The sequence below is a fragment of the Taudactylus pleione genome, unplaced genomic scaffold (genome assembly GCF_031769625.1).
Source record: "Taudactylus pleione unplaced genomic scaffold, aTauple2 ptg000268l, whole genome shotgun sequence".
NCBI classification, from domain to species: Eukaryota; Metazoa; Chordata; class Amphibia; order Anura; family Myobatrachidae; genus Taudactylus; species Taudactylus pleione.
In genome coordinates, this window is record NW_028284670.1 from 4,637,300 (window position 1) to 4,662,922 (window position 25,623).

The window sequence follows — 25,623 nt, forward strand, 5'->3', positions numbered from 1 at the left end:
ATTTGGTAGCGGGGACACAGGACTTCAATTATCTGTCTAAAACCCACTGCAGTATTGGTGTATATTGGATGCACATCTAATACCAGCATAGATGTTATGGCATCAGTGATCTGCTGTGAAACTGGGTGACTGCTGTCATACTTGCTCCCCCTTGCAAAGGATTGTTTAACAGTCAATTGTTTTTTAATTAGATGTATACATCTGCACATAGAAAATAATTTTACTGCCATTTCTGTGTTGGCAATAATTTTACACAGGTACAATAAAAGTGACATTCTAACATCCCTCTTAAATCTGAGGAACACTGTACAACAAAACAGCTATGAAACAGTAGCTGATATCTATGAATATTTCTTATGAGCAGACGGAAAATGATGAATCTCAGCTATGCTCTACGGAACTGCCTTGACTATAAAATCTCTTATCTCAAACTAGGTGAGGCTATATGAGCCAAATATTTGTTTTTTTATTGACTTAATATGATTAGGAGAGCCCTAGCATGATGCCTAATGTTTGCCAAAGTTATATCTGCAGCAGTAAGATTGTGCACTGCTCGCATAACGAGCTTTTTCACATCTTGGTTCCTCAGGCTGTATATCAGTGGATTCAGCATTGGTGTCACCACTGAATAAAGGACAGAAGCCACCTTATCTAATTTCTCAAAGTCACTGGAAGGAGAGTGTAGGTAAGTGGACATAACTGCCCCAAAGAAGAACAGATGCACATGAGATGTGAGGAGCAGGTGCTGAATGCTTTCCGCCGGCCCGCAGCAGATCTAATCCGTAAAATGGAAGAAATAATGAGCATGTAGGAGACCAGGATGATCATCAAATAACCTAGAGCACAAGAACCTACAAAGTAAACTGTTATCATGTCACAGGAGAACATGTCAGAGCAGGACATACTGAGTAATGAGGGCGTGTGGCAATAGAAATGGTCTATAAGGTTTGAGATGCAGAACTGGAGACTGAACACACAGCTGGTCTGTACTGATGACTGAAGGAAGCCAATGGAGATGGCAAGAACAACAAGAGATAGACATTTATCCTTAGTCATTATGGACACATAGCGGAGAGGCTGGCAGACAGCAGCATATCGGTCATATGCCATTATGGAGAGGAGAAGAGTCTCAGTAGATCCCAGGGCAGCAAAGAAATAAAACTGAAGGGCGCAGCCATTGAATGAGATGGTCTTACTTACAGAAATAAGGTCTTGCATCATTTTGGAGTTATCACTGAGGAGTAGAATATGTCCACCAGAGAGAGGTAGCTCAGGAAGAAGTACATCGGAGTACGGAGGGTTGCGCTGCTATAGATTATAACCATCATGCCAATATTTGCCAGTATGGTCACCATATAAACAAGTACAAAGAGTATGAAGAGGAATGTGGCAAGTTTACCATCGTCAGTTAGTCCAGAAAACACAAAGACCTTCACCTGGGTCTTGTTTATGACATCCATATCAATTTCTTTCTCTCTCTTGTCACAAATAGTCTTTAGTAATTTTTTTTACATGTTTTAGCTCATATCTGGAACACAATAAGTTAGACTGGATAACAAAACTATTGCAATTCATAAAAAAACGAATTAATATGTATGGTACAGTAGTCTACACAATGCCATAATAATGAAAAAAAATAAGATTTGAATTGTCTTTTGCCATATCAAATGTTGTAATAAAAAGATAAATATATTATTTTATATTGTATAAAGTAGTTGACTAAGATTTGGTGAGCCATTTATCACCAAAAAGGTCCTTTTATACTTCAGTGTATTTTTTTGTTTTACCGTATATACTCGAGTATAAGCCGAGTTTTTCAGCACATTTTTTGTGCTGAAAAAGTACCCCCTCGGCTTATACTTGAGTGAAGTGTAGCGCTGACCGGATGGAGTTCGGTCACCACTACACAGCACAAACACACAGCCGCCGGAGCCGGTAGCTGTGTGTTTGCTGTAATCAGCAGCCACTGAGAGTCTGTCAGACTCTCATCGGCTGCTGCTGCTCCCACTATGGGAGCCATCTTCCGGCTCCGCAGTGAGTAATGGGAGAGATGTCATGAGTAATGACGTCTCTCCCATGCAAAGCGGCCGGAGGAGCTGTTAGCGGTGGGACCAGGAGCGGGAGTTTCAAGGTAAGTGATTTTTTTTTTTATTCTTATTACATCTCTCTCTACTGGGGGGGGACTACTGGGGGCACTACCAGGGGGTAATTACTACAGGGGGCACTACCAGGGGGCGATTACTACAGCGGGCACTAAAAGGGGGGATTACCACTGGGGGAACTACCAGGGGGGGGATTACTATATGGGGCACTAAAAGGGGGGATTACCACTGGGGGTACTACCAGGGGGGGATTACTACTGGGGGCACTAAAAGGGGGGGATTACCACTGGGGGCACTACCATGGGGGGATTACTACTGGGGGCACTGAAAGGGGGGATTACCACTGGGGCACTACCATGGGGGGATTACTACTGGGGGCACTGAAAGGGGGGATTACCACTGGGGGCACTACCAGGGGGGATTACTACTGGGGGCACAACCAGGGGGGATTACTACTGGGGGCACTGAAAGGGGGGATTACCACTGGGGGCACTACCAGGGGGATTACTACTGGGGGCACAACCAGGGGGAATTACTACTGGGGGCACTACCAGCTGCTGCATTTCCCACCCTAGGCTTATACTCGAGTCAATAAGTTTTCCCAGTTTTTTGTGGTAAAAGTAGGTACCTCGGCTTATATTCGGGTCGACTTATACTCGAGTATATACAGTACTCTTGACTTGATCTTGGTAATTATCCCAGCACCACAGCATAGGAGTGTCAATAAGTGCATCTTGTAAATATTTATTGTATATTACTACACAGTCTACTGTGCATGAGATCTGTAAATTGCTCATTTACTTATCTATTGTATCTTAAACAGTGCTAGAGTATATCTATGCATGTATGAAGTGGACAAAAAGCCACGTTTCATAGTAGAAATCTATGAAGGGAAAGTCTAGCAGATTCAAGAGTAAAGTAAATTATTATGGTAAAAAGATTAATCCCTCCGGTCTCGTCATAGTCATTTAAAGCAGTAATGTAAAAAATCAGAACAGGGGGACTACTAGTGTGCAATAATAATTGACTTCACTACCATTGAATCAGCTAAACTTTCACTTGAATAAAGGAGACTTAAATTTGGAAAATCCATTTTGTGTGATTCTTCTTCAACGATTACATTTTTTATATATTTTTTTATTTTAAATTATCAAAATAGACAATGGCAAATACAGTATACAATCTAAGAAAATAATTAATGAATGATTCAAGCAATTCACAAGCAATGGGGTTGGAGCCTTATTTTATCCAAAAATAAATTATGGACGTCTGAAGTGACAAACCAGACTCAAAATATCTGTCATCAGAAATTAAAACATAACAAAAATGATCAGACCAAAAGTAATTTTATATCATTACACATTTGTGTTGTATAAATGTAACCCCCATGAAAAAATCCTCCTCTGTTACACAGGAACACCACCCTTAGTACATGAGCCACATAAAGTACATCCCCAGTGCTGTCTTTTGTATAAGGACCCGTCACCACTCAAAAGAATTTACAAAATTTAAATTGAGTATAACATGACATCCAATTATGCAAATGTGTCCCCAATCAGATATAACATTTTCATAGAAATGAAAGTATGTATGTTTTACTTAATCACCAATTTTAATAAATGTGTCCTATTGCTTCAATTTTGCAGTTAGGAAAAATATATTTTTTTTATCAAGTGTGGTGTGAGGTTCTCACTAATCGTGACCTTGTCCTCACAACCAAGCTCACTCCAATCACAGCTGCTCCTACCAGGTACATCTATACATAGTATAAAATAAAGTCTTAGGTAAGTGTCTGACTGTTTGCTCGGGCTAGCCTAGAGAATCCGTAGATGGTGTTTGATGCAGTTTTCACTATTCTATAGAGCATTTGTTGAGGAAGGTTTAGATGTATGAGACATTAATGTATGACGCAAGGGAGTTGAGCAATGACCATTTTAATGAAGCACGTCAATGAAAAAATGGATGTACAAGTGCATTCTTGGCTTATGCTACCTAAACAATTACAGATATATCCATGGACTTTATTGTATACAATGTACAGATTGATACATATTATCTGGTGTCTCCAGGAAAATTGATGTAAGCCCTGTTTACTGATACAAAATTTCAGTCTTTCCCTTTTACTACCATTCCTATTTCATTTATGTAAAAAAAAAATTCTTTAATTTCAAAGGAGTTTAATTCCCGGTAAGAGTCTGCTTTGGCATGACAATAAATAAAGGGACAGACACTTAATGTGTCTGGAGTTGACCTAAGTGTAGTCTGTTTTTATCATGGATAACTTTATGTGGCCTTTTTACGTGTCATGTCAAAACTAATTTTTTTCATGTTGTTGTCAGGAGGAAAAACAACTTATGTCATCTACAAGGCAATCTTATAAGACCTCGGTTAAAAAAGACTATCACCGTAAATTCAAAATTGCTCCCATGTGAAACTGTGGAGGGTCGCTAGTAAAGGGCATATTTAAAATGGGTGCACACCCTGCACCCATAAAACTTACCTCTCCAGAGTCCCACATTGGCTCCCATGTCTGTGCCTGTAAAAACGGCTGGAAAATGGCAGCTGCAGCTATTTTCCCGTCGTTTGCGCATGCGCAGTACAGAGAAAATGGCCTTCACAGCCATTTTCCTGGTGACCAGTGTATGCGCTATAGACACTGAGCACACTCTAGTGCCCAAAGACTATAAGTGCGGCGCTGGCTGCGCACCGCTCTGTGCACAGCCAACCACTGTACGGAGAGGAGGGGGCCCATGTCGGAGACTGCACAGGGGCATAAATGACACTAATGAAAAGGACATTTCTGATGCTTAACACAAACGTTTCAATACATCAAATAATAAAATAAGCTGTAGGAATCCTTTCAAATGTTAATTGAATTATTAATATTAAATTATATTTTGTTGAAGCTCCTGGTATTAGTGAGTAGCATTGTATTTAATTCTCCACGTTCTTGTCTTGTATTAATTAACATTATAAATAATAATAGCAAAATGATTCCCGTGTTAGGAGTCTCTTACCTGTCTGGTTGGGATTTCAGATTTTACAAAGCTTTTCTTCAATGTGAATCTTGTTCCTTTTTTATACTAAAATCAATTACCAAGGAGTATAATTATCTTCTGCCACAGAGCACGTTATTCATTGTTATAAATTAGATACAAATCAACTAATGACCTGGTTATTTTTATTTGTTTACCAGCTTAACCATGACATAAGGAATATATTTTATTAACAGTCCTTTATCATTGACTCTCAGAGGAAATGGGCTGTGTTAGTGGTCCACGTGGTACTGTATCTCAGCAGCTGCACTGATTCCAGTCCAATAGAAGTACATGAAGTCCAATATTATGAAAATTGTCCTTAGGTCAATTCAGAAATCCTAATCATTAGTTTGGCAGATACCAACCACATAAATGGTACCTTTCATCTGCCATGCTATTGATTAGGATTTCTGAATTGATGTAAGGACAATTTTTTATACCATAGGACTTCATGTACTGTACTCCATTGGACTGGATTAAGTGCAGGACTAATTTCATATGTCAATCATCTCTAATGGGCTGTTTGAGTCTACTGATCCAAAGCTTGATAAATATTTGCTTCCTATACTGGACTATAATAAGAGACTTTGAAGCAAGTCCTAACACTAAAAAAATCATACCTAGGGAATGTCTTAGTGACTAGAGAATCACCAGCTAGTTAGAATTATGACCAATTGGTTTTTAATTTTATATGCGATGCATATATTTTAATAATTGTTTATCTATATCATGTACTCATCTGTCCAATAGCAATTTATATATACATACATTATTGTAAATTATGTATGTGGTTATTATATTTATTATGTATTAGACTTGTGACATATTTAGAGGCTGATAACCTCTTACTGACTTCTAGTGACAGCGCACTGGGTAATTCTATATTTCACAGACCTAACCACAGAAAATTACTTTTGTTTTACCATTCTATGGAAAGGGTAATTTGTGCTGTATTTTTACATTGCTACCACTTAGGGGTATATTTACTAAGTAGATGTTATCTATGTCCATGATGTACAGAGTATGATTTACTACTTGTGAGCTTTTCATTGTTTTCAATATGTTTTGTTATTGTTTTGATTTTAGTGACGACGGTTGCTTAGCAACTGCGTCCTGCCTCCACTGTGCTGGATGTCTCCATCGCATGGCGTCATCGTTTCTGATATGCTTGTTTCAGCGTGAAGCCTGGGGCTGCTGACGACGGGGATTGGCAGATGAGTGCAATGCTTATATATATGTTACAACTTTTTATTGCATTATATATGTATCCCTGTAGATGGGGGTGCAGTCCGGATGTGCCATGGGCTCGGCTATAGCATCGGCCTATGCCAACATATATATGTTTAACATCGAACAGGAAATCTCTTCTAAGATTATTTTCTATACCAGGTTTATTGATGACCTATTTATTTTATGGGGTGATTCTGAAAGAGGGTTATTAGACATTATTGAGAAACATAATCTGAATCTCTGGTGAAATTGACAGTTAGAATGAATCAGGAAGTGATAGATTTCCTAAATGTAAAAATCTTGAAATCACACAATATTTTGTCTACCACTGTGCATACCACTTTTGTCTACCACTGTGCATCCAAAACCACTGATCGCAGCACATTGTTGCATATGCATAGTTGTCACCATAGAATTATAAAAGTGGGCCTACCATACTCCCAGATGGTAAGAATATTATGGATCAATAGTACCAAAGAAGTAGCTATTGAGTAGATTGACAAACTGATCTCTAAGATTTCCAGGAGGGGTTATCCCCCAAATTGCTTTATGATGCCAAGGAACATCAGATCAGAGTTATGCCATGGCTTAATCGCTATAATGTACTGTCATCAAACATTAATAGAGTAGCAAAAAAACTTTGGCATCTGATTAAATCCGATAAATCATTACTGATTTAAGGCCTAGCTATTCATGTGAGCGAAATCTGCATGATTTGTTAGTGAAGGCAGACATTACTAGGAAATCTAGGCAAGGGGCCCCAAACATTTTTTGTCTAATAAGAAGAAGGGGTGCTTTAAGTGCTCATGTGTCACTTGTGGATATCTACTGACGGGGGATGTTTTTTATCATCCCCACTCTGGAAAAAAGTATTTTATCCAGCATTCCTTGAATTGCAATAGTATATTCGTAGTTTATCAGATGATATGCCCATGTGGGCTATCGTATATAGTGAAAATGCAATGTAAATTCAAGGAGCGCATGGCGATGTATCACTCTTATATTAGAATGGCCCCAATAAACGGTACCAGTGAGCACCCAGTTGCCCATCATTTTGTAGAAAAGGGACACAATTTAACCATCTTATACTATTGTATGACAGACCATGTTCCACAACACCTTAGAGGAGAGAATCGGGAACTAATGCTCCTTCAATGTGAAGCCCACTGGTCCACCTCCTGCACCCCGTGCCCTGAATGAGAATATGTCACTATCCTGTTTTTGATATAGGGTGGTGCTTGTGCCCTTAATAGAATTATATGGTAGTTTAATAGTTAATTGATTTGCTGTTTTAATTCACAATAATGCATTTTTTGAATATTATATTGCTGTGGTTACTGTGAGCTTCTTATAAGGGTTACTTAGTGATTTCTATTAAGTTAGTTTTAAACTCTCTGCTTTGATTTATTTGTAAGTTTGCTGCTAGAATAACCTGATGTATCTTTGTTTATTTTTGCAGTTTATTGCTGTATTGTTGTTATGGTGATAGGTCACTGGAGGTCACACGCATGTTGTGAGGATGTCATTGGCCTGAGACACCAGGCAGGTGCGCTGTCCCGCTCCCGGCTCAGCCATGCACAAGGCTGAAGGTATTATAAGGTGAGTTATGTATTCTGTTCTTTTACATCCTGAAGATAGTGCATTAAAGCACTGAAACGTCGATAGCATATGTATTATGAGTGCGAATTGGCTTTTATACTCTTACTTTTAAAAACAATATTTAGCCTTCCATAGCAGAACCTTTCCATAGTAGATGAAAACATGCCAAACCAAATGTAGATTAATAGAGATGATCCTCCATTCCCTTTCCTTCAATAATAGAAAAATAACTGGTGTGATATTGTTTGAACTTTACTCAATATATTTTATAAATTAAAATTCTATTCACAATAATAAAAACAGATACAGGCATATCATTGGTTACAAAGACTTTGTCATAGATGGACTCATACTGGAAAAACATGGAATCAGTCATTTAACAGTAACTATGAAGTCCCGGGATTCCTTGTTCATCACAAATCTTGATTTAAAAATAGTACATCCTAAAATGTCCTCAATAGTCTCCTCCTCACTCCAAATAATACAATTCAATCCTTAGGCAATCTTTTCCAAAGTCAGTTGTAAGAAAGAATCGTCTGCTCTATTCATGTGTACATCAACCCAGAGGTTCACAAACACTTCAGGTTTTAGAAATATCCATGGTTGAGCACAGGTGGTTAAATCAAATTGACTGAAGTACTAATTAAGTCACCTGTCAAGCATGGATATCCTTGAAACTTGGACTGTTAGGGTGTCTTGAGGACTGAGATTGGAAACCTCTGCATCAACCAATAAAGGAATTCCAATCTAACATGTGAAAAAGTAACCTATCATGGCTAGAGAGGTGGTGCTATCAAATAGGGAAGAGCAAGAACTGGAGTATTCCTAACTTTCGTTCCAGGACAATATTACCTTCAGTGCATGCTCTTGCTAGGCCAGTGTTCATGATGTTCACTGGTTGTTTCTATGTGGTTATTTTTGTCTATTGATTTTCTATAGACTTTTGAATCCAAATTATCTTCATGTAAATAACTAGATCAAAATACTGTAGTTAATTTCATTAATATTAATACAAAAAGTCAAATTTACAGTATATTATTATCATTGTAATTTAATGATTGATAAATGAATGGTATAGTGGCTCCCAAGACCCACTACTTCATTAATGACTTCCAGGTCTCATCCTAAATTGCTGCTACATGTTCCTTTCCCCCGTCTACCTCGTCTGTGTCACACCTGTTTGTCTGCCCCTCCCTTTTAGAATTTAAGCTCTTATGAGCAGGGCCCTCTACCCTCTTGTGCTTCTCCCTACTTTACTTCTTACTCCCCACTAGGGCACCTAACACTTGGTTGCTTATGCTCTGTTGCTTATCTGGGTATTAAGGTTGCTAATATAGCAATGTATATTATTCATGTCCTTGTCCTGTATTGTATTTTACTGTAGGTCACTAGTCACCTATTTGTTTATGTACTTTGTAAGGCACTGAGTAATATATATAATTAAATGATAATAATAATAACAATAATGATTGACACAAATTTCCAGAGCTTGATTATTGCCCCTGCAAATTAAACTTTTTTTTCTAATAAATCAGTGCCAACAAACCAGGTCTGCTTACTAAAAAGAATCCCCATCAAAATAAAAATAATTGTTTAGCAAAAACTAGGTCAGCTATGGGAACCAGAACTACTCCCAGCTAGGCAAATATGTTCATGGAATATGGGAAGCTGAAAACCATCTGCCCCCAGGGGAGGCTGGTGCTGTCCTAGTTTGTTGGCACTGGTTTATCAGTGAAACAAAACAGAATAGAAATAAGCCTGCACTCAGTTTTACCCATATTGTACATGGTACCAGCTGTGTGGCAGTATTAATGCCATAAATGTATGCAAAACAGAAGACTTTTGCTATCTGCACTAACAATAATATACTGCTAATCTGTGTGTATCTAGAAAAATGAAAGCAAGGAGATTTTCTTTATATCTTGAGTAAAATAGTTAAGCTTGCAGCCCATCCTCACAGTACCCCTATTCTCTGCAAGTCCCTACACTACCATATCTGCCCAACACACCATTAAATCGCTGGTAAATTCACTCACCTCTCAGGTGCAGAGGCTATAAAAGGCCTGTGGCTCACAAGACAGTGCTTGTCAAGATGTTACCCTCTGTACCAAGTGGATTCTGATGCTGCATCCATTACAATGGACACTTTATTCAGTATAGCATGTACAGCTGTGAACTGTTGCATCACTACATGCAGGACTTGTTTCCTTCCGATCTCACTTTCTATAGAATGTTTGAAGTGTGTAGTGGGGATTCATGACCAACTACAGCTTCAAACTGAATTACAGCCTGATTCTGAGCTGGATACAAAGCAGCTGCAAGTGCTAACGTCCATGGCTGTTGAGTTATTACCTTATGCTCATGCAAGGATTTGTTCAGCTTCCTGCCCATAGCCGCAACTGCCCACTGTTTTTCCATTCACAGAGGCAACTGTCTTTATTAGTATAAGTGATAACTGCCCCATGCTTGGTGCCAAAGATCTGCCAGTAACAGGCATCCATTCATCAAATGAAAACCTCATGATAGCTCAGAAGTTTGGCTGCATGCACACAACACTCCCATGAAATGTAAAATGGATCATTTGCCTTCAGTCACAAGACAACTGATCAGTTCACACCCAGAAATCCCCATTTCAGGGACAGAAAGAATGTACGTGTTTATTGGATCCATCAGGGTGCCAAATTCTGTGTATGCATGGTGCTACACAAGCATTAATGATCGCTGGCCAGGTAATTAATGTGTATCATATGTGTTATAATTCCTAATCCATAGAGTATTGTCCATATGCAAAGTTATACATCACTTGATGTCAATAATACTAACCCACTTGGTGGAAAATTAAAGTATAAACTACAGTGTTCCAAAGGATCGGGGGGTGCAGTGTAATGAATAGTAATATACACATTTGTCCTCATACACCTATCCTTGTTTCACACTAGATATCCACAATTGGTGTGATACGAGGATGTGACAAGCCACTTACCATATTGTTGGCATGTGGCAATGGAATACCATAGGTGTGCAGTTTGAGGTCTCATACTTTAAAGATCATCTCAGGGAGTCACCTTACAATCAGACAGGATAGTTTTGAAGATATAACTTCTTTATATAGTACTGGGTAGCAGGATCAATATAAAGATGACAAACATCAGCTTTCAGTAACAGCTTCATGTCTGTAACATGTCTGTAACATGAGCTCCATGGCTCACTTTCATTTCTCCTTCAGTCTCTTTTCCTAGAGCACACATGGGAAAGGAAGTACAAGCAAGTACAGGAAAATACGGCAGACAATCAATAAATATTTATATGAATATATTGCCATCTGCTGTCCCTCCAATGTAAGTACATGCATATGAATAAACCCACAGTCTGTTGTACATATTTCAACACCCCTTCTCAACAGACTAGGTTTCTTCAATTAAAGTAATCTTTGATGTAAGTCTCCAATGTCTCTCTCAGACAAGAGGCTTAGTCAGGATATCAGCTATCATATCTTCTGTTGGACAATAGTTCAGCTCTATAACACACTGTTCTTGTAGATCCCTTAGGAAATGATGCTTGACATTAATATGCTTGGTCCTTAGATTCTCTCTTTTCGTTTGTGCTAACACAAGGCATCCTTGATTATCCTCATACAGTATAACTTAATAGGTTCTTCTTGATGCATTCCTAGGTCTGATAGTAATGCATTAACCATATCACTTCTTGACTTGCATGAGCTGCCACGATATATTCAGCCGCTGTAGATGACAATGCTATGGAAGACTGTTTCTTCCTTGTCCAGCTGATTAATCCTTCTCCAATTGAGAATAAATATCCACTTGTGGATTTTCTATCATTTGTGTCTCCAGCCCAGTCTGAGGCAACATATCCTGATAGCTTGTGACTTGTGCTTGCTGAGAGTTTAAGCTTCTTGTTAATAATTCCCTTTCAGTAACAAATTACCCTCTTGCCTGCCTTACAGTCCTTCTGTGTTGGTTTTGAAACTTTTCTGCTTAAAATACCAACTGCTGTGAAAATATCTGGTCTGGTGACAGTTGCAATGTGTTATGATTCCTGGATGGAATCGATGGTATAAATGTAGAGCCAACTGATGACAGCCTTGAGGGCTGGAATGTATAGTACTAGTTGTGCCAAGGGTAAGAGGTGTGACACAGCCTGTGGGCTGTAGGAGCAGCCTTGAGGGCTGGTTGTGCCCTGTCTAGTGGTGGCCAAGGGGTTGATGGTGTGAAGCTGCCTTGGGGCTGTTGGAGCAGGCTTGGAGGTTGATTGTGGCCTTTATAGTCATGGCCAAGGGACTGATGGTGTGAAGCAGCCTTTGGGCTGTTGGGTCAGCCTTTGGAGATGATTGTGGCCTTTATAGTTGTGGCCAAGTGACTAATGGTGTGATGCAGCCTTCGGGCTGTTTCTGCAACCTTGGGGGCTGATAGTGACCTGGGGCCCCAGGACCGTTGCAGCCTTTGGGCTGATGACACTCAGGTGAGGTATGCAACAGAATGTGGGGCTGCTACCAGTGCCACCGGGATGACACTGGCGACGGTGTGCTTAATAGCACACCTGGAATGCAGAGTTGCTACCAGTGCCACAGGGATGACACTGGCGATGATGTGCTAATTTTTGCACGTGGAACGCAGAGAGGCTACCAGTGTTGCCAGGATGACACTGGCAATGGTGTGCTAGATTGCGCACCTGGAACACAGAGTTGCTACCAATGCCGCCTGGATTACACTGGCGACGGTGTGCTAATTTGAGCACCTGAAATGCAGAGCTGCTAGCAGTGAAGCCGGGATGACACTGGCCACCGGATGGTAACAGACTCTTCTGGGATAGGAAGCGCTCCGTGCTGCCCAGATGGTACAAGCAGCACGTCAGGATGTGATGCAAGTGGAGCCACCTGGATGGAGTAAACAGCACACACAAAACACAGAACACACACAAAGGCACACACAAAACACAGCTAGACTGACTCAGGAACTTGACTGACAAGCAGGAGACATGAACCGGAAGTACGAAAAAACTTCCATTACTGGCCTGGAGTGATGGACTGGCTGGAATTTAACAGGTACAAGGCCCAAACAGAGCAAGTCTCCCTTAATAATAGACCAGTGTGCAGCTGTGCACAGACAGGGGAATTAATTAGCATGCACCTGACACTGCCCACAGACAGGCAGTAATTAATGCAGTGCTTTAGGCTGGAAGCTGCAGATCCTGACACAATGTATAGCAATTTACCTATAGATTTTCATTATAGATGATTATCTTGTAACAGTTTACTCTGATCGTTTGATTCCTTTACAAAACTTGTCTCCATAGGAGTGCTTGCTATCTTTGCTTCTTGCATACCTAATTCCTCCATGGTTTCCTCCATGGTTTCCTGAATCTTGTATTTCTGAGATTTGCATTCCCAAGTAATGCGTTATGTAACTTAGGTCTTTTGTTTCAAACTGACTGTTTAGTTCTTGTAGTAGTTCAATTTCATCCCATTCTTGTTCGAAACAAACTAGCAAATGGTCCACGTAAATTAATACATAGAACCATCTTTCTTCTATTAACTTTGTATAAAGACAGGGGTCTGCTTTACTTCTGACAAACCCCTTCTTCATCAAGACTTAATTTATCTTTGTATTCCATGCTCTTGCTGCTTGCTTTAGACTGTATATACTCTTGTTAAGCTTACATACATGATCTGGTTCTTGAGAATTCACAAAACCTGGTGGTTGTTCCATGAATATGTCTTCTCTTAGTTCCCATGTAGGAAAGCCGTCTTCACATCAAAATGTTTCACCCGCATACCTTTTATGGCTGTTCTTAGGAGTAAGGTTCTGATGGTGGTATGCTTCACAACTGGAGCAAACATTTCATCATATCTTCTCCAAATTTCTGTGAATATCCTTTAGCAACCAGTCTTGCCTTGTATCTTTCTACTTTTCCTTCAGCATCATACTTGACCTTAAAAGTTCATTTACATCCTATGGCCTATTTATCTACTGGTAGGTTGGTCAATGTCCATGTCTGAATGTCTTTCATTGCTTCCATTTCTTCTATTGTGGCTCCTAGCCATTTCTGTGCTTCTCTTTCTGGAAAGTTAGCAATTTCTTCCCATGATGTAGGTTCTCGTATGTTAACTGCTCATGCTTTGTAAGATAAACGTACAGGATTTTTTCCTTAATTTTCTTGAAGAGTGTCTCACTCCTTCTGTAATATTTTCCTGAGTATTGCTGGTATCTGTCTTGTGTTGTACCTTGACTTCTTGAATGATCTCTACTTCATCTGTTTCTTTGGATTCTGTACTTTCCTCTTCAATTGAGTTTGCTGGAATTATGACATCATCTCTTGTTTCTTCCACGAATGTCACACTGTTACTTACAATTATTTTTCCATTTTTTTTATTTCAAATTCTGTAGCCTTTTGAATGTTCACTGTAACCAACTAGAACTCCCTCTACTGCTCGGTTCTGTAACTTGCTCCATTTTTCTGTGGGAATGTATTAGAAGGCTTTGCATCTGAAAATTCTAATGTGCTTTAGGCTGGATTTCTTACCGTGCCATAGCTCATAGGGTGCTTTGGAGAGTAGTCTATTTTGAAGAGAAGTGGCTGTCATTGCTGATTTGCCCCAATATTTATCAGGTAGTCCTGAATCTGTAAGCATACATCTTATCGTTTCCTCTCAGATACACCATTTTGCTCTGGTGTGTACGGTATTGTCTTTTGAAACTCAATGCCGAGTCTTCTTAAGTACTTTTCTGTTTTCTGCCTGGTGAACTCACCTCCATTGTTGCTGTGAAGAGCTAGCATATTCCTCTTGAATCTGTTTCTGGTCATGGACACATAGTCTTGCAGCTTTTCTAAGTCTTCGTCTTTACTTTGTATTAGATAAGTGACTGTGAACCTGGAATAGTCATCAATGAATGTGAGCATATACCTTTTGCCTCCTCATGTGCATATTTTCATAGGTCTAGCACGTTTTCAAGGTCTAATGGTCTTGAAGCTCTGCTTTCACTTTCTTTGGCATTGTCGCCCATGTTGCTTTTTCTTTTATGCAGCATTGGCATTTCATAATTTCTGAACAATCTGACACTGTGAGATCCCTGGCTAGGTCTCTACTCTGCATTACCTTTATGCAATCTGGGTGTCTATGTCCTAATCTTCTATGCCACTTGTGAATTCAGTCAGCATGTTTCTGTGTACTTAGCTTTGCCTGCTGTGCTGCGATATCTAGACAATATAAATGTTCTTCTATTCTGGCTGTAGCTAGCGTTTCTCTTCCATTTTGGATAAAACACTTTTTATTCTGGAACTTTACAGTCCTTTAAAGTCCTTTTTCTACTAAATTTTTTACTGACAATAGTGCTCCTTCTAGCTTGGGAACATTTAGTACATCTGTTATGGGTATCTGTGTAGTTGCCATCACCCTTGGAGCATAATTATTGACCATTCCCTTTCCCTTCTGCAATTATATTTGTACCATCTGCCAGGTAGATAGATTCTTTATGGTTCAAATCAAGTTTAGTAAAGAAGCCCTTTATTCGTCATGTGACTAGTCGCTCCTGAGTCTACAAACCACTTGTCTGACAATTGGGCTACTGTTGCTTTAAATGTTCCACTCCAATTGTGTACACTTGTGTCTATAAGTGTGGTTTTCGCTCTTTGTGTAATCTTTCGGGTGGTCTGTACTATTTTGTCTTCCATATGGTGCAAACTTTCTTTAGGTGACCCACTTTCTTGCATCTGAAGCGTGCTCTTGTTCCCCTATCATGTGGCTTAATATCCACCATTTTAAGTGCTTTCTCTGTATCATGTTCACTATTACACTCTGTAAGCTCCTTTCTGCATTGATACTCCTCTATGAGCCCATTCTTCACAAAGTCTAGTGTGATTTTTGCTTTAGGTCTCCATCGCGTTTATTAGTGTGCTGTATGTATCGGGTAAACTGCACAGGAGAATAGTTACTATATGGCTGCTTTTCATTTCTGAGCTGTATAGTTATCTCTAGTAGTGCATTAATGTATTCTTGCATTGCTTTGACTTTGTTAAACCTTATCTGGTATAACTTTCTTAATAAGAATAGTTTGCTGTTCAAACTTGACCTTTTATGCACTCTTTGTAATGCTATCCACATGCCTTTAGCTGTACTTTCTTATCTTATGTGTATGAGCTAATCATCTTCCACCAGCAAACTTATGGTTGCTCTTGCCTGTTTGTCCTTCTTAATCCACTGCTGATCCTCTCCTATAGATCTGTTTGTATTAATGACTTCCCATAAATCATCTTTGGTAAACAGTATTTCTATTTTAAACTTCCATATTTGATAGTTTTTATAGTTTTTATTAGAAAGCTGACTTGCAGCTAGTCTGAGATCTGTGTTATTAGCCATATCCCCATAACCTATTGGCGTGTGGTGATGGAATACCATAGGTGTGCAGCCGGAGGTCTCATACATAAAAGATCATCACAGGTAGTTACCTTACAATCAGATAGGTTGAGTCTTGAAAGATATACAGTAACTTCTTTATATAGTACTGGGTAGCAGGATCAATATAAAGATGACAAACATCAGCTTTCAGTAACAGCTTCTTAAACACAACATGTCTATAATATGAGCTCCATGGCTCACCTTCATTTATCCTTCATTCTCTTTTCCTAGAGCACACATGGGAAAGGAAGTACAAGCAAGTACAGGAAAATACAGCAGACAAACAATAGACATTTATATGAATATATTGCCATCTGCTGTCCCTCCAAAGTAAGTACATGCATATAAATAAACCCACAGTTTGTTGTACATATTTCAACACATATTTCCCACCATGAGGGACGACACCAATTTTGATGGAACTGTGTCAAGGACATGATCGCAAGACATGTGACCATGTCTGGGTTGGCCTACTTTGAGGAGCTCACTTCTAATGTGAACGCAACGTGCATTACTGTGCGGCTGTTTACAGTGTCTCACATCTCAGTACAGTACGAGTCTGTCATGTCATGCATATTACACCATATGGCACAAAAATAGGTGCACGAGTACACATCTGTATATTAAATGTTTCTAAGTAGAATGTAGGCCAATTTGTTTATTAGTAAATAAGTATACAGAATATAGTTCATCACCTCTTCAGAGCTAAAGTTAAGCCATCTGTGGATTTATAAGTTCATTGTGTGGAGTTTGGAGGAGCTGTGATTGTGATTGTGATTGATCAGGTAGCTGATTTTATGTTCTCCATTTGATTATTTATCTCACGTGCTATTCATTTTCACTCTCTCCAGCAAACAGTATATTAAACTTGTTTTAAATAATAAATTATCAAGTAACACTGGCCCTCATTCAGAGCCGTACGCTCTGAGCAGAGCGCACGCTCTGAATGAGGGCCGGCCTCCATGAAAATGGAGCATCTTCCTGGACGCTCGTATAGCTGTGGGTGACCACCCACAGGCTATACGAGCATTAAGTTTGATGGCCGCGATGGTCTTGACCATCGCGACCATCAAAACTGCGAGCCGGAGCCTGCGGTTGAGGTTTTCAACCGCAAGCTCCGGAGTGATTTTGGCTCTATCAGAGCCAAAATCACTCCCACTGACATCACTAGTGATGTCAGTGGGCCGGCTTCTGACGGGAGGCGTTCCCGTGGGAATGCCCCCATCAGGGAGGCACGCCCCCGGCACGCCTACCAAAGGGGGCATGCTGTCAATCAACATCGACAGCACGCCCCCTTTGATCAGACACAACGAGCTCCCTCCGTCATGCGCATACTCAGTCCAGAACATCGACCCACTTGCGAGCGGACAGCCCACTGTCCGTTGTTTGCCTAGTAATTGTCTGTTGCCTAGTACTTGTCTATTTATCATTTACCCTGTATTGTATTTACATGCAGTGTAATGTTATATGATGTGACTGTATAAAATGCGCCCCCACAGCTGACATCGGGAGCTTTATCTGTGAATAAAACATGGCAGTGCTGAGAACTTCAGGACTGCTGGTCATTAGCTGTGTATGCTTGGAGACATTTTGTACCATTGATGATTTGATTTTTCTCCAAATCTGAGTATAAATATTATCTTTATTACTTAAGTTGTTTTGATCTCATTTTCTTGCTGCCAAATATAGTGCAAAATGGCTATTCCATGGATTGGTGAAGCTAATTTAAACCTCAAACATGACAGTGCAGAAACTTTGTGCATCTATTTAAGATTTCAAAATGTCCCACAACCTCCAACTTATTTTTATTTTATTTTATTTGTATTTTTTGTGTGCCTTTAAGAATTTCTTTTTAATATTAGTATAATTCATAACAGCTATGGAAAAAATAAAATATATTAATCCACAAATGAATCCACAAATTAGAAAGAAAACAGATGACAAGTTGTTTCCAATTTATTACAATAATCGTATATGTTGTCTGCCGTAGAGGATAATTAAGCTCATGGGTCATTAAATTTTGTATAAAAAGGCAACATAATTCACATACTATAGAGGATGAAGCTTTGTCTGTCGTAGAGGATAATTATTCTCAAGGGTCATTAAATTTAGTATAAAAAATGAACAGAATTCACATACTATAGAGGAGAAGCTTTGTAAATCCTGGATATCATCTCTATTTAAATACAAGACAGAAAACAGGTACCTGACATCCATGGAAATCTTTACTCACTGATACTATTCCAGGAGCTTAGGCCCAGAATCTCAAGCAGAACATCCTGGATCATTTATAACATATGTGGATATATATATTTTTAGAGGAGTTCTGCAACTTTTTTTAATATACTGAACCTATAGTGTTAGACAAGTGTTTTCCAAACCTGGTCCTCATGGCCCACTCACAGGTACTGAGGATATGCATGCGTGAGCAAGGTCCATTTGATTTACCAACCCATATTGAAGCAGGGATATCCCTAATGTCTGGACAGTGAGTGGACCACAAGGACCAGGTTTGAGAAACACTGTTGGACAAACACCATCTGTAATTATCAGCAATGTCCTTGTCATTTGTGTTACTTGTAACTTTATGCTCTGTACATTGCAGGAGTTACTGTGATTGGAGTCAGTCTAGTTGTATAGACACAGTAATGAAATTTAAGAACCCAACAGCACATTATATATAATAAACTTAATGTACCTACAGTAAAATATGAAACAATAGGGCACATTATAAAAACTGGTGCATAGGGAAAATATGTATACTCTGATTTTCTAAATTGATCTGCAATAATGTTAATATTGATTTGAACAATTACAGTTTATATGCATGAAACCTTCAAAATGGGATCGTCAAGCTGTAGAGTGTTAGGGTGCTGTATAATGTTCTAAGATCAGCAATTTTTTTACTTTTTTAATTTTTTTTACAATTTAGGATCCTTATCTTAAATGTCTTCTATTTGGTGATAGAGCTTTATACAAAGTACAGTGATGGGGATTCTTGTTGGATAAAGGAAGTTTCCATCCACTTTGCTTTATACGTGATTGACTAAGTTTGAAATGATTCCAGCCCAATGTTTCTAACTCCTGTCACTGTGACATGAGATAGAAAATGATTGTCAGTGTGCCATCAGAAAGGAGTTGATTTAGATAATGACACTTGTGACACTTAGGGGTCAATCCAATTAGGTGCGAATTGTGAGGTGCAAGGTGCGAGTTGCTATTTTCTCTTATAATTCGCACAGCGAATTCATTTTGCAACTCGCACTGAATCAGTCAAACTGAATTCGCATTTTTTCATTCGCCCCTCCCTGAGGATGAGAGATGGAAAGGAAAATCTTTATTTTAAGGTTAAAATGTTGGGACATTGTGCTGAACCCCTTGGATACCCCCCCATAATAACTAATTAGGCAATTTGAAGTTTCAAATTAGCTTAATTAGTCCAATAATTACATGTAATTTTTGAGGTAAAAAAAAATGTCCTCAAATTACCCCAAAATCAACTTTTTCATTAGTTTAGGCACCCCAAATTTAATTACAATATTATTATTTTTTAAGAATTATTGGTTTTATATAATTTTTTTGTAATTTTATAAGGTGTCCTCAAAGTACCCCAAAATCACCTTTTTTCCTACTTTTTTTTCTTTTTCTTTTTATTCGTTTGAGATTAAACAAAAAAGTTTGTTTTTTATCATTTTCTTGCATTTAAAAAAACCCACAAACCAGCCCTTTGACATAATTTAAAAACCTACAGTACCAATTGGATTGACCCCTTAATCTTTTTTAAAGATGATAATGATAATAATAATAATAATAATAATAATAATAATAATAATAATAATAATAATAATAATAATAATAATAACTTTTTTAGCACTTTTATCCCAATAGGTCTTAACATGCTTTGCAGTTGTAGTTTAAAAACACAATCTAAAAAATAAATTTAACAGTAAAGATAAATAAGAATTGGGTTGTAATTTTTTTTAGAAGCTAATAGGACATTAGTAGAATATGTGTGTAACCAGATGAGTCTTGAGTATGTTTTTTAATGATTTTAGAGTGGAGGCCTCTTGTTCTGTACGAGGAAGCAAGTTTCATAGAGTTGGAGGCACAATGATAAAACCTCCACTCCTAAATGAATTAAGGGAGATTCTAGGTACCTTCATCTACAAATCAAAGTAAGTGAGTGGCAATGTATGGAATCAGTAGCTGTGTCAGGTACCTTGGACCCTGTTTGTGTGAGGCCATGAAAGTCAGCCAATCTTGAAATATGTTTGATATATTCACATATTTCAAATTCCTAGATCGATGGAATGACAAATAATATATGACCCTTCTAGGCATGTGTGCTTTTATCTAAACTGAACTTTTTTCAGCCCAGTGGAGATTTGTCCCATTGATGTATTTATGTGACCTCGTACATTTACATACAGTGAGAGAGATGGGGACAGGCAAGAAAAAACAATTTAACACAAAGTCAAACAACAACAACAGACGATCCAGGGGACAAAAAAATGGGTCTGGCATCTTTCATATTTGATTTCCAGGTGGTAGAAAGTGTTAGGATGGTTTTTGTTACATTAAGAATACTAATCAACTAGACAACCAAACAAATTAAACTTCAATAGCTTGAGAAGCAAAACATTACTCCATGTCATAAGATGTACAGAGGTGTCCTTATACACTGGGTGTCTTTACGCCATACGGCATAAGACTCCTGGCGCAAATTATATGCTTGGATAGGAGTTTCATACCGTATTTTTCTTTACATTTTGCATCTTAGTTACCTCACATATGCAGCAAATAGGCACACACAGTACATTATAGATGCTGGGCTGCAACTTTAAATGCATGGGAATTGGGTTTACACATGCACAAAGTCGCAGGAGAAGCACAATGGAACTTGGCATGAGAAAAAGCCGCAGCTACTCGCATCAGAGCCCTTTTTACACAGACTCAGGCTCAGTCGCACACAGATGTACTAAAATCACACTCTCCAGTGGTCTGCGTATGCCAGAAATGTAGATCTGTCTCTCTCAGAAGTTTTGTTTATGTGAATGAGGTGCAAATAATTTTGAGCATAAAAGATGCTCAGTGCGGCCTAATAAGAAGTGACCTGGAGCACCGAGAGGGACTATTGGTGTAACTGAAGACACAGTAGAAAAGGACAACACATCTGTAGACTTGGTTTGCAGAGAGATTCTGGTACAAAGAAAGAGGCAGCATAATAAGACTCTGCCCATTACACAAAGAATACTCCATAATTATAGTAGACCTTTTCTAAAAACCTGCAGTTTAGTAAATATACCCATAGGGGTCATTTATAAAGATTCAAAGACGCAAATATACTAATGCAAATACTGTAAGTGTCATTTGGTGCTCTTCACAAATTACATATATTATGGCCGGACCTGTTTGGTAAAGTAAAGTACAATAAATGAATAATAGCTCTAAAACGTTGTTCCCATGTAAATTAAATAAATAATTAATTAATAAATGGACCACATAATTTATAACGCTAGCATTAGGCAACCTGCTCTGGTATCATTGTATAAAGGTAATCACAAACCTGATGTACAAGTAAGTAAATGACAGATTCAGGCACATGCTTACGTTAGGTGTATCCTAATGTATTAAATATTGATACAAAGTAACAATGACTCTGATGTTACAATGTGTCCATCATGATTCTGTTTTCCTGGAGGTCATGGTGAAGACTTCAGAAATCCAGATTTGCTGCTGCCAGAAGAAGTTCCCCATGGCAGGTATAGCTACCAGTAATACTTTTTCTTGAACAATTGAGGGGTGATGAACAAAGGTTGAATAGTCATACAGCTGGAGAGAAGGCGCTAAATATAAGTCTTGGGCAATAGAAGAGATTATTGCAAAATAGATAAATTAAAGAGGTGAAAAAAAGAAAAACAAAACTAGGCTGTAAATATAGCAATGTTGGAATATATACTTTGCTCGTTCGAGGCTTGACTGGAAATTAATGGTGTATTAGAGTAGCAATAACGTGTTGTTCCTTAACCATGATAACTGTTGACAGCAAAAGTACTGAAATGTGCTTTGCAGTATTATACTGCTTTGCCTCAATCCAGTATACCAACAGCTGATGATGCTTGTGTTTATGGCTTATGTGAATTATGATAGTTTAGTTATCCCATACAACTTATTCTGTTTCATCAAGATATGAATTCAAATCACATTAAAATCTGAACAAAGCTTCCTTTGTAACATACTTTAAAGGTTCTTTACTCATAGGTTATATATTTAGACTTTATTTTGAAATTGCCTATTTTGATATAAACTTGAGAACTGTCTGATAATTCTAGCCATAATTTTTAATTTTATTTCAACACAGAGCTAGAGTTCCATGGACGTCATAAATAAGACCCACGTGATAATATTTGTGCTTTCTGGACTAACTGACAATGATAAAATTGCCCCACTCCTCTTTGTGATCTTCTTACACATTTATATTGTGACCCTACTGGCAAATGTTGGCATGATGGCAATTATCTATAGCAGCGCAACCCTCCACACTCCAATGTACTTCTTCCTGAGCTACCTCTCACTGGTGGACATTTTATACTGCTCAGTTGTAGCTCCTAAAATGCTCTCTGACCTTATTTCTGAATATAAGACCATCTCATTTAATGGCTGCACCCTACAGTTTTACTTCTATGCTGCCCTGGGATCTACTGAGGCTCTTCTTCTCACCAACATGGCATATGACCGATATGCTGCTATATGTCACCCTCTCCACTATGTGTCAATAATGACTAAGAATAAATGTCTATCTCTTGTCCTCCTCTCTTTCTCCATTGGCTTCCTGCAGTCATCAGTGCAGACCGGCTGTGTATTCAGTCTTGAATTCTGCAGCTCAAACATAATAGCCCATTTCTATTGTGATATTCCTTCATTGCTCAAACTGTCCTGCTCTGACACGTTCTCATGTGACATGGTAACTACTTACTTTGTAAGTGCTTGTGGCTTCTGTTCATTGATGATCATCCTGGTCTCCTACAAACTCATTATATCTTCCATTTTACGGATTAAATCAGCTGAGGGCCGGCAGAAGGCATTCAGTACCTGCTCCTCACATCTCATGTGCATCTGCATCTTCTTTGGTACGGTTTTGACCAGTTATCTTCACTCTCCTTCCAGTAAAATGGAGAAACAAGACAAGGTGGCTTCAATTCTTTACTCAGTGGTGATACCAATGCTAAATCCACTTATATACAGCTTGAGGAACAAACAAGTGAAAATGATCATTATGCAAGCGGTACACAATCTTACTGATGTAAATATACTTCTTGTAAAATATTAGGATTCGGCCTCAGGTTCTCCTAGTTATATCTGACCAACAAAAAGCAAATATAACTTTGCACAGTTTGAGTTAAGAGACTTTGGATGAAGAGCGTAGCTGAGTCTGGACAATGGTTGGTCTGCTCATTAGATGTAAACCGAGAGATCACCTACTAGTTTATACATATTTAGATGCAGTGTTCCTCAAGCCTTGGGGGGATATAATTGTTTCACTGTCACTTTGTCACTTTATAGGCTGCAGTATGTGTGGGAGTCTGCAGCACCTGAGACAAAGAATGTGACTTCCTCAAAGAAAACTTTGATGCGTTTTCACATAGCTGTCCTTCTGCAGCACTGACTTTGTGCTACTGCTTGAGATCTACAGGACATAGGGTCTCAATTAGACCCAGTCGCAAGCGCTGAGTCCTCACAACCGGGTCAATGTTGAGGCCCTGCGCACGCGCAGCTGCCGCACAGCGCATGCTCAAGCCCCGGAGCTAGAGAGAAATTTTCTTGCTCCGTAGCTCTCTACAAAAGGGGCAGCTGTTGATGGTGATCGACAGCTTGCCCCCTTTTGTAGGCAGGGCGGGGGATGGCTACACAAATGGAGGCATACCTGATGGAATGCCTGCCGTTTTGTGAGCGGCCGCACTGACATCAGCAGTGATGTCAGTGGGGAACTTCCAGCTCAATCAGAGCAGGAAGCGCCCTGGGGCTTGCGGTTGCGAGACCCAACCTTAGGGTCTCGTCGCAAGCCCCAATGGTCACAATGGTTTTGACCATCGCGACCATCACCCTGGTCGGTCGCTAAGGCTGTGGGTGGTAACCCACAGCTTAGCTAGTGACCAGGATGCCGCACTAAAAAAAAGCTAGCGGCCACCCTCATTCAGAATGAGCGGTCGCTTCTTGCGACCACCTCTGAATGAGGGCCATAATGTGTTACTATTATTTTTTTAACATTGTGGTTCTTTGAGAGTCATATTGAGACTAAAATACATTGATAAGTACTGGAACGTAAGGTTTTATTAGAATTATGTCAACGTGGTAACCTATAAATTCAGGAGAGATATTTTTTTTAACAATTTTAACAATTGATTGTTTTATTTTGACAAGTGAGTATATAGTATATGTAAAGGTGAGCTGGACAAGAGCGCCACATACTGACTATAAACAGTACTTGTAAGTTAATATTGAGTGTGGAGAAGGATTTTATTGGTCCTCAATATATGTACAAGCTCTTTACAAGTTTAAAGGACATTAAAACACATACTGTAATAATAAAATATTTATTTATGCTGATTTAAAAGTAAAGGACAAACATAAATAATGTAACAATGACCTTGTGATGTTCATATAAATTCATAATTTATTTTGCTTTTAGATTAACTTTCTCTTTGCACCTAACAATGCTAATCTTTTTGTGGGTTATTAGTAAAGCCAATTATTTTATTAAGTGATTGATTTCACCTAGTAAATTGTATTTTATAAAAGGTATATTGATGACATTTTAGTTTATGGAAAGGCACTGAAAATGATTTTATAGAAATCTTTATGTGAACTAGAGTAAAAAGGGGGAGCTGGACTGCACACCTTAATTTTAAACAATAAGAGGTGCTACCATGCTGACTGAGACTTGTAGTGATTTGCAGAAAGGAAAATGCAGGTGCATACTCTAAGCACTAAGAATACTGATTATCAAAACATTTATAATAACCTCTAACAATTAACAGTACAGTTTGAATGAGGTTCTTAGTACATGTTTGGTAAAAAATGTATGCCCATCAACCACATCAAGGAGAAGCTCATCAGGTGGGTCCCTAACATCCCTATTATAGACAGATAATATAAATGTATCCATGACTTACCTATTATAGTGCCCATTCCAATATTTAGACTGCAACGCAAGGACCTATACTAATAAAAATCATCTAGG

General features: G+C 38.7%; 1 protein-coding gene and 1 pseudogene across 1 annotated transcript; one reads left to right on the forward strand and one right to left on the reverse strand.

Annotated features, from left to right (window-relative positions):
• Positions 1–466: 466 nt before the first annotated feature.
• LOC148513908 (olfactory receptor 5J3-like) lies at positions 467–1,460 on the reverse strand (annotated as a pseudogene).
• A 21,295-nt stretch (positions 1,461–22,755) lies between these two features.
• Positions 22,756–23,712, forward strand: LOC148513909 (olfactory receptor 5AP2-like). The gene has a single exon (XM_088481327.1). It carries the CDS (start codon positions 22,756–22,758, stop codon positions 23,710–23,712), a length of 957 nt encoding a protein of 318 aa, XP_088337453.1.
• The last annotated feature ends 1,911 nt before the right edge of the window (positions 23,713–25,623 follow it).

What these genes read in the sequence shown, in the direction of transcription:
- LOC148513909 (XM_088481327.1), top strand. Translation starts at nt 22,756, where the DNA reads ATGGACGTCATAAATAAGACCCACGTGATAATATTTGTGCTTTCTGGA.